The 19,909-nt window shown below is 38.3% G+C and overlaps 1 protein-coding gene across 3 annotated transcripts in view; it reads right to left on the reverse strand.

Annotated features, from left to right (window-relative positions):
* Window positions 1-10,586, reverse strand: part of GLS (glutaminase) — an 84,575-nt gene extending 73,989 nt beyond the window's left edge. For all 3 annotated transcript variants that reach the window (XM_068544765.1, XM_068544767.1, XM_068544768.1), the window contains exon 1: window positions 9,922-10,586. In XM_068544765.1, coding sequence (XP_068400866.1) covers window positions 9,922-10,337 — 416 coding nt within the window. In that variant the 5' untranslated portion in view covers window positions 10,338-10,586. The remainder of the gene's footprint in view (window positions 1-9,921) is intronic.
* Between the last annotated feature and the right edge of the window lie 9,323 nt (window positions 10,587-19,909).

A 19,909-nucleotide genomic window follows, 5' to 3' on the forward strand; every position in this document is an offset into this window, starting at 1 on the left:
TGTTTCCACCCATGAGCTGTTAAAATACCTAATTTTCAGGGTTGAGAGAGATCTATATAAATCAACCAATAAATGAAGAGACTACCAAAAATTTACATATGGAGTTTAAATTCAGGGGCAATTTCTGCAAACATGAAAAGAGACACTGTCTTTGATTACTGATCAACCAGTTTCCCAATACCAAAGGACAATTAAAACTCCTCAGTCTGATATTCAGTTTATAATTTTGCTTGGTACTATCTATTCTATCAAAATTTTCTAAGTAAAAAACTGTACTATCAAATGAAAGGAGGAAAATGAACTGCAAAATGAGAAGAGGAAAAGAAATGGAAACTAACTATATTGTCTTATTGTTAAATAATGTTTCATATTACTTGACCTTTCCAAACTATAAAGGCTGGAGTAATGTCTGTCTTTCTTTTCTCTTTTTTTTTTTTTTGTCAACCCCATATAACTCAAATGCGTAATATAGTGTGGTAAACCTATTAGATAATCAAAAACTTTCAACTAGATTAAAAAAAAATGATGCCCACTGATAGAATAAAAAAGAATGCTTTGGTGTTTTTACTTGTCTTCATTTTAAAACAATGATCTTTAAAAAATATTTGGAGTTGTTTCTAAATCAGTTTATCATTTTGATTTTCAGAGTGATCTGATTGATAGAAAGTGTCCATCAACACCAGTAAATTAGCAGATTAAACCTGTGAGGTTGAAAGTTGAATTGATAGTGGCTGACCATATACCATTGTAAGTCTGACAAAGTGATAAATTCTGCTCATCCTCTAAATCATTTTGCCCCAAGGCTAATTATTGGGGAATTTAAAAACAAAATCTTACATCTTTTAAAGTTTTATTGTTAAAAAAGGACTTTCTGTTGTTTCATCTTGTAACTTAATGTGATAAAGCAAAGTGGGTAAACTGTCCCCTATTTACAGATAAGGACAGAGTCTCAAAGTCAAGCAATATGTATGTCCAATGTCACACAACTCTTAAGTGACTGGACCAGATTTAGTCCTAGAAAGCCAGTACTTGGCTCCTAATCCCAGATTCCTCCTGCTATGCCACACCGGCTGTGCTGAGTTGTTACACTCCAGTTTATGAGGAATACCTGGAGTTTACTCAGAATAATGAAAGATGAGACTCTGTACATGTTGAAGAATTTCTAACCAAAATGCTAATAGGGGAATTACTTATGTTAGATGACTAAACTGTTATTCTGCCTTGTTGAAACTGTACCTTGTACAAAGCAAGGATGAGATTATATTAAATTAGGGCTGCTGTTTTGGCTGGACTTTATTTAAATTTATTCAAGAGCAAGTCAAAGTAAGAAGCACAAAAGCCAGCTTTACGTAAGGAAGTGGCCAGGCTGTCCACATCAGCTGACGGCAATCTGTCCATGTGTAGTGCTTTAGAAGTCTAACCCAGGGGGACAGTCTGCCTGACTCCGATGGGAGAATGAGGACCTGGGCAGATCAAGTCCCTGAAGTCCAACTCTGTTAGTCCTTCCAACCTTGTATTCCTTCAGTCAAGTATCAGTTAACAAATCATTCTAGTTGTAAAAATACAGATGTGTGAATTCTGTTACTGCAATCACTTTGATATCACACTAGAGATGACTTCTTCAAAATAACTAAAATATATAGGTAGAAGTTAACAAAAGGCAGACCAGCTACACATAAGGAAAAACAAAACAACTCTGAAAATGGAATGGGCTGCCTTCAAAGGGACTAAATTCTTTTGTCAAGAAGTATTCAAGCAGAGATGAATAACAACCTGTAGGGAGTATAACAGAAGAGAAAAAACCTTCAGCTGTGGAGATGGGTTTTTAAGGTCTCTTCGAATACTGAACCTAAAAAAGTAATCAATTCAATAAAGTACTTTATTAATCTCCTAATATTGGAAGAAAAAACAAAATAAGTCCTAATATTGTACGAACTTGGTTAGGTCATTTAATACCTGTAGCCAGTTTATAAAAAATGTAAAATGAGGTGGAACTAGATGCCTTTAAAGTCACTTCCAACTCTAATTCTCAGGTTTTTAGCTGCTCAAAATAGATGTCCTCCTAAACTCCTATACTAAAGATCATAAACTTTACTCACTCAGGACCTACGTAGACATAAAGGACCTATAGATACATATTTTACATATAAAGCTTAATTATCTGGGTTCTTTAAAAAAGTAATGGGAGTACTTAATACCACTGAACTGTACACTTAAAAATGGTCAAAATAGTAAATTTTATGTTACATTAATTTTACCTCAAATTTTTTTTAAAGCTAAGGGGAATTAGATATAGAAGGTGAAAGTGAGGGAAAATAGCTAAAGTGGGGACATGGAGGCCAAGAACAAAATGTAGCAACTGATATAAGATACAAAAATCCACAGAAGAACAAACCATTCAAAACAGAACCAATCAGAGTATGAGAGAACACCTTACACAAATAAATACATTTTAGTGCAGGGGCCACTAATAGCTTACTACCGCAATGGCCACAGGTTTTTGTAAATCAAGTTCTATTGCAAGACAGCCATGCCTACTCATTTACCTATTGTCTATAGCTTCTTCACTACAACAGCTGATCTGAATAGTTTTAACAGACCAGATAGCTTGTGAAGCCAAAAATATGTACTATTTGACCCTTCAGAGAAAAGGTTTGCCAACACTTGTCTTAGAACATCACTGTATTTTAGCACAGTATAGTAACACCCCCTTACAGTAAACCTAAGTTGAACAAGAAACGTTAAACTCTATTTTTTATAATATAAATTTTAATATGGCAGAAAAATAGGCAACATTTTCTAAGGAGACTTACGCCGAAAACAGTTTAGAAATTACAAAGTTTCATGTTTGAGGATAAAAGAGAATACAACTGGATAACGCTGATAAATAGCTGTACAAATCCATTCATAATCTTTTTCATAACTTTTTTCAATGTGAGGATGCTTACTGTTATACATACTAGAAACAGGCTATTAGGATAGCAGACTAGGACAGTAGGGTAGAGATTTACAAATTTAAAATTTAACAGATGTGTTTTCTCTGATGATAGAAGTTATCATAATGAGAAATCTTAAAAGTAACTATAAGGAGGCAAGGAAAAACAACGTCTATTCTCACAAACCACAACTGCTAACATCATTTTGGTTTATTTCCTTCTATTACTTTTTGTAAGCAACTTGAGATCAAACCGCATAGAAAATTTTGTTTTATAACTTTTGACTTAACATTATATTTTCCTATATCCCTAAAAAGTATCTGTATTCATTTTATATTACTGAATAAGAAATTCTCATGTGGATGTACCATAACTGACTTAACCATTCCACTTATGTGGACCACAAGTTTTTCCCCACTTTTCTCTAATAAGCATAATACTGTGCCAAAAATATTAGTGAATAAATCTTTCTACACCTCAGTTTGTTCTGTTAGCCTAGATTCCTAAAAAGGTACAAATATAGTTAAAGTTTTTCTACAGTTTAAAAACTGTTCTTCAGAAAGTCTGTACTCTTTTAATAACTCCCACCAAGAATCTAAGTGCTTATGTCATTCAAAATATCCTCATCAAGGTGACAATTTAAAAATCTTCTTTTGAGGCCTATACCAGGAATTAGTAGGGGGGAAAAAAAAAAGTCTAAATCCTGAAAGCTATCAATCTTTTGTTCATTATGCAACATTGATAATTCATTGTTTTAAAATAGTACTTCCACTGTAAACATTTCTTTAGAAATCACCAACCAGAGAATACTTCCCAAAGGAAGCCAAGATTAACATTTCCTTCTATTACACTGTAGGTGGTCAGAAAAATCACCAAGCACAGTTCTCAGTCCTATGCACCTGTGTTTCATAACCAAAGCAATTTTATACCTGAGTAGATTCCAGGATAAAATCATAGTAACAGCATCTTTACCTGAAAGCTATTTACCTTATTTAGAGATATCTATATTAGATATATATCTGTTCACTTAGCTTTAAGCATTCCCTTTAGTATCAAATGACTTAACAAGTGAAATGGCACACAAAGGCAATTCCTTGGTTTATACAGGATTTGAAGACTGAGGTCCTTAAAAAATGCAAATCCTACAAGTAGACTTTCAGTTTCTACAGTCATAATTTTTCTTCACCTCAATGTCACAAGAAGGAAGTAGTGCAGCTTTTTACTGATTTTTTTAAAACCTGAAGAAACCCACAAATATCTTCCAACAAATTTCTCTTCAAGGTGACTTTTATCTTTTTCAGACTAAAATTGTGTCTCCCCCCCTCCACCCCACCCCCACTGTTCCCTACATACAAGCCTTCACCAAAAAAGACTGAATTCTATTTGGTAGTCACTTCCTGAGTTAGTTGACTTTTAGGTAGGCAGACTTCTTTGTAAAAACGTAAAGCCTAGAAACAAGAAGCTGAAACTCAAGTAGACTAAACTTCAGGATCTCATTCATGCTCCTTCAGTGAACTACATCTAAGTATTAATTAAGAGCATGCAGCTCATTACAGATTATGTCCAGATATTATCAATAGCTAAATAGATACATGTGGTTTAAAATAAACATTAGGCAGCAAAAAATTTTATGATGTACTTTATGGCTGGCCATTCAAACAAAACTAAAACTCACTGATAACTGTAATCTAGAAAAAAATTTTAATATTGAGGAAATCGCAAATAAGATGACTGAGGGGTTCACTGAGAAGCCCCACACCCAAAATTAAATATATTTTCAATCCTGATTTTAGTTTAAGTGAATTGTAAACATGTTCACTTTTACAAATTAAAAGCAAATGCATTATTAAAGGATCATAACCGAATTTGTCCCCTATTTCAACACAGGTCCTTTCTATTCCAAAATATATTATCTATATTTCCCAAATACTGCTTCAACCTCGTTATCAGTACTATTCTATACAGTAGACCTAATTCAATGTTGCTGAAATGCTTAAGTACTTAATCTTTGAAATTCAATTTGCACAGCATGTGGGGTAACGATTCTTTCCCCCTTGATTTCCACTGATTAAGAATAAATATGAACTACCAAAATAAAATCATATTATCTGAAGCTAGCGGAAATCATTTTTGTTTGCACCTTCTCTTTTAATATATTTCTAACTATATAGATGAACAAACATACAATTACTGCATTATGGGTATGCAGTTTTTAACAGATACTACCAAACTGCCTTCCAAAACAGTTGAATTTATACTACCATCAGCAACGTAAAAGTTCCTATTTCCTATACCTTTGGCATCACTTAATTTAACATCTGCCAATCTGACAGGGGGAAAATGATCTTGTTTTAATGGAATACTTTCAATATTGTAACCTGTATGAATTACCTATTTTCTAAAGAGCATACACGTGCTGATACTTTCCCAGCATGGTCCTTCTTTCTCTTTCCCTTTCTAATTAAACAATAAAATGCCGAAACAAAAAGTAACTTAAAAATATGTGCCCTCTTTCCCACCTGCCAACCCTTCCCAGAGATCCTTCACTAAGACAGAATATACACTTCTGGGTTTTACAGAAATGAAGTATGGCATTCTTGAGAGAGAAGAGACAGTGTGATAAAAACGTTCATGTTGGGCAATAATTGGCATAAAATAAAGGTTAATCAAGAATCTCAAATGCTACATAGCATTGTTTGATATAATGCTCATCCCAGTCCATACTGGTTTTCTGGAAGGAGTGGTATTTTGAAATTAAAACTCTATAATTAATCTTGAAACAACATGCAAAATAGATTGAAATGAGACAAAAGAATGGATATGGAGGTACAGATTTTAAATCTGAAGTCATCAGATATGTGGAGATAAATATGAGAACAAAACTTGGATGAAAGATGAACTATTATCTACACGAAGATTAGAGAATATGCCATGGAGAAGGTAGATAAGTGGGAAAGAAGCAAAGGCCTCTCAGCCTCAGGGTTTACCCAGTGAGCAAACCCAAAAAGAGCCACAGAACAAGAGAGAACAATTTAAAAAATGAAGACATGCTATAAAGCACAGGAAGCTCAGCTCGGTACTCTGTGACAACCTAGATGGGTGAGATGGGGGAGCTGGGCTGGGAGAGGATACAGGTATACGTATAGCTGATTCACTTCATTGTACAGTGGAAACGAACACAACATTGTGAAGCAATTATATTCCAAAAAAAATACTACTAATAAATTCTGTGAGGAAAATAAAATAAAATAAAATAAAAAATGAAGAGAGCCATGCAAAGTGGTTTCCAAAATGATGGAATAATAGTAACAAAATTAAATAAGAGCACTGCAGGGAAAACTGAGCAATGAACATTATATTTTTCTGTAAGATATTTAGGACAGTAGTAAAATCTGAACCTTAACCAGTGACCTAAACCAGAATTGAAGTTGGTTGAAGGAGATGGCTAGGATGACAGTGGTTCAAAGAGTCTGACTATGAAAAAAGATAAGAAGATAACTCACTTACATCCTACCTCCTTCCAGAATATAATATGGTATGGTTAGTAAAATATAAAGTTAGACCAAGGGAAGGAGGAAAAGCAAATATCCCAGCCACATAAACTAATAAAATTGCTATGGTTAAGTATTAAATTCACTCTGAGCTTACTGGTAAGCAGGGCAAAAAAGTAAACAGTGCATATCACATTTTCACAGAAGTACAATGACCTCTCAAGAGAAATTTTTTCTGGAAACCAAAAAAAAGAAATTTCTCATTTGAGCCTAAAATTCAAAGGCCAATGTCCTTGTAAGGTTTTACAAAAAATGAAGCAATTTTTTAAAATGAGAAATTATAGAGTATTTAACAAATGCCCAATATTGTCCTAATAAGCCTTTTACAAAATGTTAACTCATTTAATTTTCACGTGGCTATTTCTTTTAATAATCCTCTATAGAATCTGGCAGAAACCTAAGTGAGTGCTGGCATTCCAGATGGCTTGATGATTCAGGGATGACCTATGCTTTGGAAGCTGAGCATAAGAAAGGATAACAGGATCAGCTGGAACCTTACCTCCCAGAATAAGAGAAATGTTTATTTACCACAAAGTCAAAATGGATGAAGTCAATGGAAGAAAGCTACATTTAAAAACCAGATCATTCAGGAAATAGAACCTTTAACCAGATTAAAAAATTTTTTCACAATCTTGAGGCCAGTGCTCTTAATTTTATAATGCAATTTGGAGATAATTGGGGTTCACTCTTGAAATCCTTGATTGAAAGCTCTCAGGTTTATCATATACCTAGATTGCCCCTAAACCCATCTAGCTATTGCTCCAAACTTTGGTGGCAAAAACAGACTCCTTTGAACTAAGGTAAACAAGGTTTCGTTATTGGCCATTCAAACTCCCAGGGCATCTGAGCAAATATTCTTTTTTAAAAAATTTTTTTTAAAGTTTATTTTATATATTTAATACTTTTATTAATTTTAATATATTGAGGTTTTTCTGTTTTTTGGGGTTTTTTAACATCTTTATTGGAGTATAATTGCTTTACAATGGTGTTAGTTTCTGTTTTATAACAAAGTGAATCAGCTATACATATACATATGTTCCCATATCTCCTCCCTCTTACGTCTCCCTCCCACCCTCCCTATCCCACCCCTCTAGGTGGTCACAAAGCACCAAGCTGATCTCCCTGTGTTATGCGGCTGCTTCCCACTAGCTATCTATTTTACATTTGGTAGTGTATGTATGTCCATGCCACTCTCTCACTTCTTCCCAGCTTACTCTTCCCCCTCCCAGTGTCCTCAAGTCCATTCTCTACGTCTGCGTCTTTATTCAAGTCCTGCCCCTAGGTTCTTCAGAACCTTTTTTTTTTTTATATTCAATATACATGTGTTAGCATACGGTATTTGTTTTTCTCTTTCTGACTTACTTCACTATGCATGACAGACGCTAGGTCCATCCACCTCACTACAAATAACTCAATTTCGTTTCTTTTTATGGCTGAGTAATATTCCATTCTATATATGTGCCACATCTTCTTTATCCATTCATCTATGGACACTTACGTTGCTTCCATGTCCTGGCTATTGTAAATAGAGCTGCAATGAACATTGTAATACATGACTCTTTTTGAATTATGGTTTTCTCAGGGTATATGACCAGTAGTGGGATTGAGCAAATATTCTTGAAGGATTCCCTCACTAGACAGGTTTTTTTGGGGGGCTGGGAGGGACAGGATGGGACATTTTTTTATGTAGAGTTGTCAATAAGTATTAGACAAAATAGTGTTTCAAAGTTATTGCTAAGAAATGATTTCTTATTTTGAAGGCAATGGAGCTAGAAGCTTCTGGGAAACATGTAAATCACAAAAGCAGCTCAATTTTCTATCTGACAAAAGGGGAAAAAAGAGGGATACATGAGCCACTGAAGAGATAGAATGCAAGACATATTTTCAATAGAAAGCCGTTCCCATCATATAACCTTTAAGGACAACTTCTAAATACTAGTAACCTCATTTTTCAATTCTGGGCACCTGAACTTAAACTTGTTACATGCCTGGTAATTCAGATGATGTTAAGTAAGGTAAGTGAGTACCAAATGAAATTAAGCATACACATTCTAGTCTCTCAAGAACATTAAAGAGGTAGAAATTTGACAAAAGTCTAGCTTTTTAGAATGTGAACACATTTGAGTCATCCAACTGAAGATGTTAAATGACCTGCCCACAGTCATAAGGCTACTTTGTGGCACAAAACCATTATCACAGGATATCACAAATTTTGCTCATCACCAAGTGATTTTTTTTTAAATAACATTTTTCAGTCTGGGAGAACAACTTTAGCTTGGAATGCTTTAGGAAGGTGCCAATTTCAATTACAGGAAACATTAAGCCAGGTCTGAGACTGAAAGTATAAGAATCACACTTTCAGTTTGACTTAAGATACTATGGGGCTGGAAAAAGCAATGTAAGTAGAAGGGAAGCAAAACAGGTCACATAACGTCAGTGCAAAGTCAGAAAAATAGCAGGATATAAAGAAAGCAGGCAGGTAAATTTTTACCTACAGTGAGAAAACAAAGTTTGCGTCCATTTATATTAACTCAAGAAAAAATATCCAGGAAATTGCCTCACATACTGCGTAGGAAAAACCAATTTTGTTTTAAAACTCAACTGCTGTGCGGAATAGATGAGTTAACACCCTATCACTATTTATGTAAGCCACAAACGCTACTTAACTCGGGTTTTTTCAGAGTTAGCGTCACATTTCATCTTGGCTATTTTGAGTTGTATTTTCAAAAATTCGCCCATCTTATGGAAGATGTCAGGCCAAAGCTGGTCCCCAGTGCCAACAGGTGGTCTGTACTGCGTGCCCAGTCTCCTCGGCCACATGACCCTTTTCCTCCTAATCTCCTTTCGGAAACGTTATTTCCGGTGCCCCAGATGGCTCTACACACGCCTGAAGAAGCCACTCCAGAAATATTCAGAATACTCTGCTACGTTAGGCTTCCAAAGAGACGGTGGCAGAGGTGGAAGGAGGGCAGGCAGAGAGGAAACTCGAGCCTAGAAAAGCAGCGAGTCAGGAAGGCACACGCTTTGCCCATCGCCTGACTCCGAAATGTCACTCGGTGATGTTCGTGGGGCACCACCCACCAAGAGCTGGGCGGGCGGCCAGGCGCTGCAGCCCGGAGCCGGGGCGCTGAGCACGCGGCGTGGGCCGGGCTGCCACAGCTCCAGAGCGGGGGTGGGTGGCAGACGGGCCCCTCCGGCCCCTTGGCTGCTCCACCCGGCGGCGGGGAAGGGAAGTGAGGGCCGAGCGAGGGGCTCAGGCGGGGAAGGCGCGGGCGGGGCCGGGCCTAATCACATGGCGCAGACTGCGCAGACCGCCCGGCATCTCTTTCTTTCTCCTTCTCGAACCTCCGCTCCCATCCCGCCCCACCGCAAGCCCCTCCCGGGCCCGGGCCCCACGGGGGACAAGGCCTCCTGCGCCTCGCGGAGACACTCACTTTTCGCCTGAAGCCACCAGCTCCTTGCCCTCGCTGTTGCCGAACCCGTCTGTCTCCCCCGGGCCGTCCTTGGGGTCGGACGCCGGCGGGGCCGCGGGCGGCGACGCCCCGGGCTGCGGCTGCTGCGGTGGCGGCGGCTGCTGCTGCTGTGGCTGCTGCGTGCCTCCCTTGCCCAGCTCCTGCAGAATCTCCGAGGGGGAGCTGGACAGGCCCCTCACGAGGGGCCCCGCCGGCCGGCCGCCCCCGCCCCACCACGGGTAGAGCCGCGCGGCGGCCGCCGGGCCCGCTCGTCCCTCGCCCCGGGGACGCCGGCACAGGGTGGCGAGGGGCTGCGCCCGCCTCAGAACCGCGCAGGCGGCGGCGGGCGGGCGAAGGAGCAGGTCCCGCAGCATCGCCGAGCCTCGCAGCCGCATCATGCCGCCGGGTCCGTCAGTACCCGCTCAACAGGGGAGGATGCTCCGGACGTGGGCGGGCGCTCTCCTCCGGGAACTTGGTCTCCGGCGGGACGGCCAGAGGGCAAAAGAGGGCAGGGACAGTGAGGTGGGTGTGGTTCCGGCTGCAGCTCCCACAAGCTCCGCCACCGCTGCCGCTGCAGCTGCTTCTGAGGCTGCCCGGGACCGCTTCTCACCCGTGGAGGACTCCGCACTGAGGCTGAGGCGCAGGGGCGGGCCCGAGACATTCGGCGCTCACCCTCCCGGGGGCGGGAGGACGCCGGCGGCCTGCCCCCTTCGCCTGCTCCGATTAGCTCAGATCCCCGACCTCGCTTCTGATTGGTGACTGGAGCAGTCAAATTTCTCTCGGCGCCCGGTGCGCGGAGAGTCGTGCGGAGGACTGGCGGGGGACGGGGAAGGGGAGGAGTCAAACTGACGTGTGAGGCAGGGCAGCCAGGCAGGGCTCCGGAGTAGCCGTTTCCTTATCGCTTCGTCAGCACCGAGAGTGCCCTCGTTGGGAACGGGGCCCTTAGCGGTCTCGTCATTTACGAAGCGGATGGGCTCCTGGACTCTGGGGCCTCGAACTGTTTCGAAGACTGATGGGCAAAAGCCCCTGCAGCCCAGGGGTCGGCGGTCAGGGGGCTTGGCCGGGGCTGGAGTTTGGCCGTCGGAGCTCGGCTGGTCAAAGCTTGCCGCTGGTTCCCGGCTATCCGGTAAGGGCGTGTGGCGACGCCTCTGAGGGCCGCGGACCCGCGGCGGCAGCCCCAGACGAGCTTGTCCCTCTCCCAAATGTTACATTTACTTGAAACTTTCCATGGTTGGCGACTGTCCAGGTGTGAAGTGTTTTGGAAAAAATGAGCAAAATCCTTTCAGCTATGCGACTTAGCCATTTGGAGGATTGGAGTTCGGGGGACCTCAAAGAGAGAGGGGGAAATTCCAGAACACGACAGCTTTCCTTTTTAAAAATTGCTTTTTAAAATGCAAAATTGTAGACACTTTCCTACTTTAAAGCTGCTTCATCGTTGTAAAATAGAAGCATACGGATACTGGTTCTCTAAATCGTTTTCAGCCTGGTATCACTTTATCCATTTATCCTTTTGGACCTGTAGGAAAAGAGTTCTAAGGCGGTGATAAACTCTGAATTTTTCTTTAAGCCTACATGTATAGTCCACGCCAAAAAAACAAAAAACAAACAAAAAAACGAAAAACACAGACTTTACATGATATCCTGAAGCAATAAGGTTTAAATGCATGGATTCACAAAGGTTACTGGGATAATTTTTATGAAACAGGAAGGGTGTGTGTCAGGTGCATCGTTAACTGATCATCAGATTTAGTAATCATCATCTTAAAATATTGCACTAGATTAGTAATTAGGAAATCTGGTTGTACCTACAGGTTATGTGACCTTTGGCATGTCACACGCTTGCCATGTTTAAGTTTTTTCTATCTACTCTTTAACCAGAAGAACATGGAAAAAGCTGTATGTGTAGAGCACTTAACCACATTTTTTTAAGACAATTGCAAATTATTTAGAGGGCTTTTATTACTACTTAATGTTACCTGTCACTAAATTTGGTAAGAGTCAAAGTAACAATATATTCAGGAAAAGGAACATTAAGTTTTGGAGGAAAGGTAACATACTACATCTGCCTAACATTTCCAGTCTGACTTATCAAAGACATGAACCTGAATATTGTTCCATCTCTTAGATATAACTAGTTAAAGGACTGCCTCCTTTCTCTCAGCCACATCCAAGCTATTGACAAATCCAATTATTATTTTCCTCTTGCTTTTTCTCTTAGTTTCTCTAATTTTCCTATGAAAATTCTTTCCAGTGTTTAAGGGTTTAAATACTTTATAGTATACTTAACAAATGTAGAAAGTAAACCTAGTAAAAGATAATTTTTTAGAGTTTCAACTTTCAAGGATGAGCTGGTGAGAATGGACTGATGTTACTCCTGACATTTAGAAGAACTTCGAGTCCGCTGAAATTTAACCCCTTGTTTGAGAAGACCAATAAAAAGTTAGCAAGTTGAAACTACTATAAATTGAATTAAAATGTGACTCATTAATACTTTAATTTGATTATTTTCTTCATCTTATATAATTTTTTAAATCTTTAGTGATTTTTTAAATCAAATACAACTTTGGAACTATGAGTTGGAGTTAATTACTATTTCCATTAGGTTAATTATTCACCTATTGAGTCATATAATCATATAAAATAAAGTATCACTGTACAAGCATTTTATGCACATACAATAGTCTACCAAAATTCCTACAAATAGAAAATGGCTCTTCAGATTAACATGTGGCTGGGTTGTCAGAGCTACTCTTAGACTTCCTCTTTGCTACTAGATACGTGCAGCTATGCTACAATAGGTTGTGGTCTCATAGCCATTGAGAAGGTAGTCAATCATAGAAAGGAAATATTGGAATTTTGCACTTTGTATTTATTCTAACTAGAAGAACAGTTCCTGTGCTTCTGTGTTCTTTTGAAGATTAGAAAAGGCTAATGTTTCAAGATGGTAATGTAACCTATATATAAGTTCCAGATCTTACCCTTTGTAAAAACTAAAAGGGTATTATCACAAAAACTAAATAGAAAATAATTCTCCTTTGACTAACAGCTTAAAAGAGTTGCCTAAGTTTTTTAGGTTTGTTGGTTTGTTTGAAATTCTTCTGTTTAGAGAACAGAGTAAGGTTCAGGAAACCTCTAAACAAGCTTCTGCTACTACTTCCCTTTCTTTTCTTGGTTTCCTGCTTTAACTGGCCAACTTCCTAGCCTCGCTGATAAACCCTGCCAAACATAACTTATTTTTCCAAAGCTGAATTTAGATCTTTACTAAAGTATTATAAATCCCTCATCTATAAAATGGGGATAATATTGGTATCATATCTCACAGGGTTGTTGTATTAAGTGAATCAATACATGTAAAGCACTTGGAACAATGCTAGTTGCACTCTATAAGTGTTAGCTATAATTATTATTTTTCCATGAGTGAATAAATTTTGTTGTGCAATGTGATTAGTTGCCACATCTATTATTGAAAAGGCAAACTGGGAATTGTTTTAAACCATCTAATCATAAAATAGCATTTAAGAAGAAGCTAGCTCCCTAAAATGAGATCATTTTCTTCATTTTTAGAAAACAAACCAATAATTTCCAAAGTATCTTAAAATAGAGAGAGACTGCTGCAAAGATAGATTAAGCAAAGCTGGGCTCAGTGCCCAACGTACCAGCTACTTACAAATAACTAAAAAAAAAAGTAGTAAACAAAGAATTGCTAGACCAAAAAAAAAAAAATAAGCTGGCCTGAATATACATGTCACATACAATTAAGGCTAAAAATCTATCCTTTGCCATCTATGTAAAGTAAAATGAACTTCTGTTCCTTGCAACATCACACAAAAATGGCAAGAGAGATTTTAATCACATCTGAAGAGACTATTTGCATGGTCTCATTTAAAATACTAACTATATGAAATTCTTTTTGAGGGTCCCCTGATGGCTGGGATGGAAGTGCAGTGGTAATCAGTCATTTTTCTTCATTCAGAGTGATATGGTAAAGATTTCAGTTAGTTCAGTTTATAAATTAATATTGTTTAGACTTAGATCACAATTACATGCACGGGGCCTCCAGATATTTATTGATTTTTTCAAAGTGATTTTAATTTCTTATTTTTTTGTAGATTCATAGAAAATATTAAATTGGACTAAATCCCATCCTAGATAGCAGAAGGTCTTACTTGTATATTAGCAAAACCTAAAAAAGTTTTGATTTTACAAGTATCCTAAAAGTCAGTCAAAAGGATACCTATTTGACTATGAAAACAACCTCTGTGGTGGATTGTATTACTGTTCCCAAATATTTTTGTCCCTCTCAATGGGAGGTCTTTACTTCCTCACCTTGTTGAATGGCAGGCTTGGCCTTATGCCTTTGTTCAACGAAATGTGAATGGAAGTGATGTAGGCCACTGCTGAGCAGATAATGTGAGTCATCACTTGGTTCTATCATCTCTCTTTTCCTTTTGGTACATGAACAGCAGTTTCCAAAGAGGGGATGATTCCTTTACCTGGGTCCCAGATTGATGGAACAAAGCTGAAGATGACTGTGGTTGACAAACAACATGAAGAGAAATAAACCTTACTGTAAGTAATTTCAACTTGGGCATTATTACCATAGAATGACTTAGGTTGACTGATATATCATCCAACTTGAATGAAAATTTGGCAGCCATGAGACTAATATTGATAACAAAGAGTATTTGAGAACTCTGAAAGATAGGCAGTCGTCCTCTAGAGCAGTGGTCCCCAACCTTTTTGGCTCTAGGGACTGGTTTCTTGGAAGACAGTTTTTCCATGTGTGCGGCGGGGGGAAGGTTCAGGCGGTAATGTGAACGATGGAGAGTGATGGGGAGCGGCAGATGAAGTTTCGCTTGCTCACCTGCCGCTCACCTCCTGTGCGGCCTGGTTCCTAACAGGCTGTGGACCAGCACCTGTCTGCAGCCTGCGGGTTTGGGACCCCTGCTCTAGAGCAGTTGAAACTGAGAGCCACTGAGAGGACAGTCAGAATAGGCATATTCAGAATAGGTGTTCTCTTTCAGGGATGATTAAAACCAAAGTTCAGCTAGGAGATGCTTGATATATATATATATTTGGACACTTTGGGGAAAATTAACAGTGGTTTGAAGTATGAGCTCCATATCAATTATGCTATGTTGGTTTTATGCTCTGAAATCTAATGTTGGTTCCACATCTGAAATTTGTCACATTTTCTAAGCCCTGGAAAAGAAAAATGAACCTGGGCTTTTGTCACTTTATGCTCATCAAATGGTAAGATCATATCACCAGTTTGGAAAACAATTACTGAACCCTGCTGAAATCATTATTTATGGAGCTAAATCCAAAATTCAGACATTTGGGAAAATAGCATCAGAGTCCACAGCAACATATTTTGATTTTCTGAGGTGAAGAGAAATCAGTATTCATTCTCTGTAAAGAGCAGGTTCCTTCAAATTATCTTTACTTTTCAAGCATCTGACATCTACAGTTAGCATGTGAGTCCCTCTGTCTAATTATAAGTCGCAAGAGGCAACTCTACAAAAGAAAGATTGACTTGTGATAGCGCTGCTTCTCATAGTGACAACACCATGTGGTATGTTCTGACGCAGAGCTTTATTCATATGCACCCAGATAGTACAACAAACAAACGGTGTGACGTATAAAAAAAATCTCTGTAGAAACAATCTAAACGTTTATCAGTAGGAGAATGGATTAAAATGATGAGATAAAATATATTATTTAAAATGAATGATCCCCAGTATCATGTATTAAAGTGGATAAGTTTCAAAAACAAATTACAGATGGATATGTATTTTATGATACCATGATTATAAAATTGTAAAATGTGCAAAACAATATATTATTTATAGATGTATACATATGTGGTTTCCAAAGTTTCAAATGTGCATAAGAATGATAAACATCTAATTCAGTGCACTGGTTATTATATCTGGGTATGTAAAATGGGGAATGGGATTGAAGAAATGTACAAAGAGCTTCAACTGTAATGAACGAACTGTCTGTAATGACTGAATTTTTAATTTTATTTTATTTATTTTTGGCTGCATTGGGTCTTCGTTGCTGTGCGCAGCCTTTCTCTAGTTGCAGCAAGTGGGGGCTACTCTTTGTTGCGGTGCGCAGGCTTCTCTCATTGCGGTGGCTTCTCTTGCTGCGGAGCACGGGCTCTAGGCTCGCCGGCTTCAGTAGCTGTGGCACGTGGGCTCAGTAGTTGTGGCTTGCAAGCTCTAGGGTGCAGGCTCAGTAGTTGTGGCGCACAGGCTTAGCTGATCCTCAGCATATGGGATGTTCCAAGACCAGGGCTCGAATCTGTGTCCCCTGCATTGGCAGGCAGGTTCTTAACCACTGTGCCACCAGGGAAGTCCCTGTAATGACTGAATTTTTAAATAATAATTTTTTAAATCTGAAGTGAATATGGTACCGTGATAATTGATACACAGGTGTTTGTTATATTCTCTTTTTCTCTGCGGTTGAAATATTTCCTAATTAAAGAAATGAAGCTTTGTTATAATGTTGAAAGCCATTACTTTTCTCTAAAAATTATAAGTGTAGAAAATATTACAAATCCAGTATTCAATTTTTAATGTTCCCTTTTAAACCTTTTTTAATTTTGCCTAACCAATGCTGGGTGATACAAGTAGTAGGCATATATTTACCTTGTAAATATAGTTCAGGTGTGCAACCAACAAACAATATCCTTGAACTAAAGGCTTTACAAAAGGTACAAATGACTAATATTTAACTGAAAAACCTATATAAAAAATTATCTGGTTCTTGACTATATCAAACATAAATATGAAAGCAATTCTTTAATACAATATGAATAAAAGTACATCCTTTTTTCCTTTGAATTTAAAGAAGTTATTTATCTTTGTAACATTCCTGTTGGGGACAGGTGTTAATTGTTAAATTTTATGGCTATAGAAATTATAAGTTAATAAGATAACGCAGCTAATTAATAATACAGTTGGCAAAGACATGCCCTCCAGCAAGATGTGGCCCTTGCCCTCATTTCTTTTGAACCATTGAAGAAGTGCCTACAAGAGATATGCTCATTGGTGCAAAAGCACCACATGGCTCTTAAAAATCTTTAAGAGTAATTTCCCCAGTGAGAGGCTCCGTAAGTAACTTGAGTAAAGCAGACCAGGTTAATATGTTAGGGAATGATGAATTCAGCCCAGTAAGGTGGAATCGGAATGGTCTGTCTAAAGGGGCAGTAGTTAATCCACTCCAGCCAATTTTAGCTAAGTGGAATGCAGGCACATTTAGATAAACCTTTGGATTCTTTAAGATAATACAGAAATATGATTTTAAGAAATAAACAAAATTATCTGACTTTTAAATGCAGCTCATTCAATTTTCTTTTAACACTGTGCTAGTCGAACAAAACATCTACAAGAATAATTTGGCGCATGGGCCATCATGTTTCCAACTCTGCCCAGAACAATCAGATGATGATAGCAATATAACATTTTTGAGGTTTATTCCTGGAGCAGATTCTACTCCAGACCATTAGTCCTAGCCAGTCTTGGAAATTCCATTTCCCTTGAAATTGCTGCAGCTATCTTAGTACCAGGAGAGAGCCAGCCTTAAGGCAAACCCAACACGCCAAGGCCAACAGAGTGGAGAGATAGAAAGAATCTGGAATCTCCATGATATTCATGGGCTACTGACTCAACCAACTCTGATGCCTTCCCTCCTTAGTTACACGTGATACATTTCTTTAATATTTAAGCCATCTTGGATCTGGGTTTCCATTAAGACAACCTGACTGATTCAAAATCACATTATAGAAGACTCTTTCTCTGTGTTTATCTTTCTCTTTGCCCTGAGTGCAATTTATCAAACCTTTTTCTCTCTCATTTTTTAACCCCACTAAATTATATTATCTATGTTTTAACCTATTTACATATTATATGACTCCCCCAATTGTTTGGGGACCATATATGATACCCTTGCATGATTTAAAATAAAGGGATGGAGTTAGGGATACAGTAAGCATTAAGGAGCCTGCCCCAACCTTCAGTTTGGATCCTGAATCACTTCTATAACTCTAGATTTGCTTCCCTTCTATCCCAACAAAAAATACTGAGACATATTAAGACAACCAACTTTACCTTTTTGCTAAACTAGACTTCTCTACCTGTTTCTGATTGGTTAGTGTTTGAACCTTAACTTGCTGTTATTTATTCTTGCCAAAATGATCAATTTTCCTTGGCTTAACCAACTTTCCTCCTTGGAGTCTTTCCTTACACCATTCTTATCACCTTATATGTCCTAAGCTCCTTTCTCTATCCATCAAAATTCCACTGACCCTTGAAGGTCCCCACCATATATCTTCATGGTGCTCTCCAATTTCTTACATAATAGCCTTTTGCCTCATAACAAGCCATTTGAGATGGGCAGGTACATACAGTCTCATTTTGCAGGTGAGAAAATTGACACAAACATTAAATAATCTGTTCAACATTTTAGTGACTTGCCTTAAAAGTACCACATATTTTTTGACTCTATCCTTACTATTACCCCTTACCATTCCCATCTGGATATACCTTCTGTTTCCTAAGAACTCAGCTCAAATATTGTCTCCTCTTCAAAGCCTTCCTTGACCTCTCTGGGAAGAGTTCAAGGGTTCTTTCACTCTATATCAGGGCTTATTTGGTAATATATTCATTATTCTATTACTCTAATTATTCATGTTCACCTCTGTCCCAACTGGACAGGATAATTTAAATTTTTTAGCTTTCACCATATCCACTATCATTTTGAATAATATCATTTTCAATAACATAATTGAGGCTGTTTAATATAACATAGGAGTTTATTAACTAGAAAATAAAAGAAATATATTAGAACAAATAAAACTTTCACAATTTTATTTGAATCTTGAGTAAATTCCTTCCCTATTATATTATACAAAGAGGAGGATGCTTATTAAAAATTCAAACTGCAAAAGGACTTTATAAGCACCCTGTTTTTTAGTGACTGTCTACCTGTGCCAACCACCGTACGGGAGCTTAGATTACGCAGATGAATAAGACATAGTCTTTTGGTCTAAGGAGGTAGATGAAACACAAATACATAAAGTCCTAATTAAAATACAGTATTCTGGATGCCATAAATATTATGTATATATGTATATTCAATGGATAAAGATGATATAAAATAAGTTCTTTCAGGGAGATTTTGGAATATTCTAGAAAGTAGGTGATATTTGCCAGATAGAAACTCAGGTGTAAGAGGTTAACAAGGGCATTCTGTCAAGAACAAAAAAGAGTGAAGTTAAATGGTAGGTTCAGGGAATTACCAGAGCAATCTGGTGTGGTATTATTAACACTCTCCACTAAATACTTCCAGTCTCCTCCTGTGTAGGACTGCATGTCCCTGCTCCCTAGAAGTTGGATGTATCCATGCAGCTTGCTTTGGCCAGGGAAATGTGATTATAAGCTTAAAAAGCCAATGCATAATTTTTTACTATCTCTTTCCCTATGCCATTCTAACTATTAATGCTTAAAGCTGGTGGCTGCTGTCTACCTAGGTCTCTGAGTTCAGAGAAAGAAACTGTTACTTTAAGCTTCTCTGCTTTTGGGGCTGCCCTTTCCTGATTGATCCATCTAATATGAGAGGAAGGTAGGAGAAAGAGCATTGGATCATAGAGAAGCCAGTCCTACTGGCAGCACGTAGAAAGGTCAGCCTATAAAATGACCATTTACCTAAAAGTGTTTGCACAAAATATTTGAATCAGTGAATTCATGTAAACATATTTTATGCTTTTTCAGTTAAATTCCACTTCTGACTAGCTGTTCTTATTTCCACAACTAACTCTGAAGCTGACAAATGTAATTTGAATCAAGAAATAGGTGTCTTCATAATCCATCTTTACTTAATCTCACAGTTACATAATAACTGACTTATTCCCATCAGTGTTCCAGATGCAGAAAAAAGTATCCAGAGGCATCTGCCGCCTTGA

This window comes from Eschrichtius robustus, chromosome 5 (genome assembly GCF_028021215.1).
Source record: "Eschrichtius robustus isolate mEscRob2 chromosome 5, mEscRob2.pri, whole genome shotgun sequence".
NCBI classification, from domain to species: Eukaryota; Metazoa; Chordata; class Mammalia; order Artiodactyla; family Eschrichtiidae; genus Eschrichtius; species Eschrichtius robustus.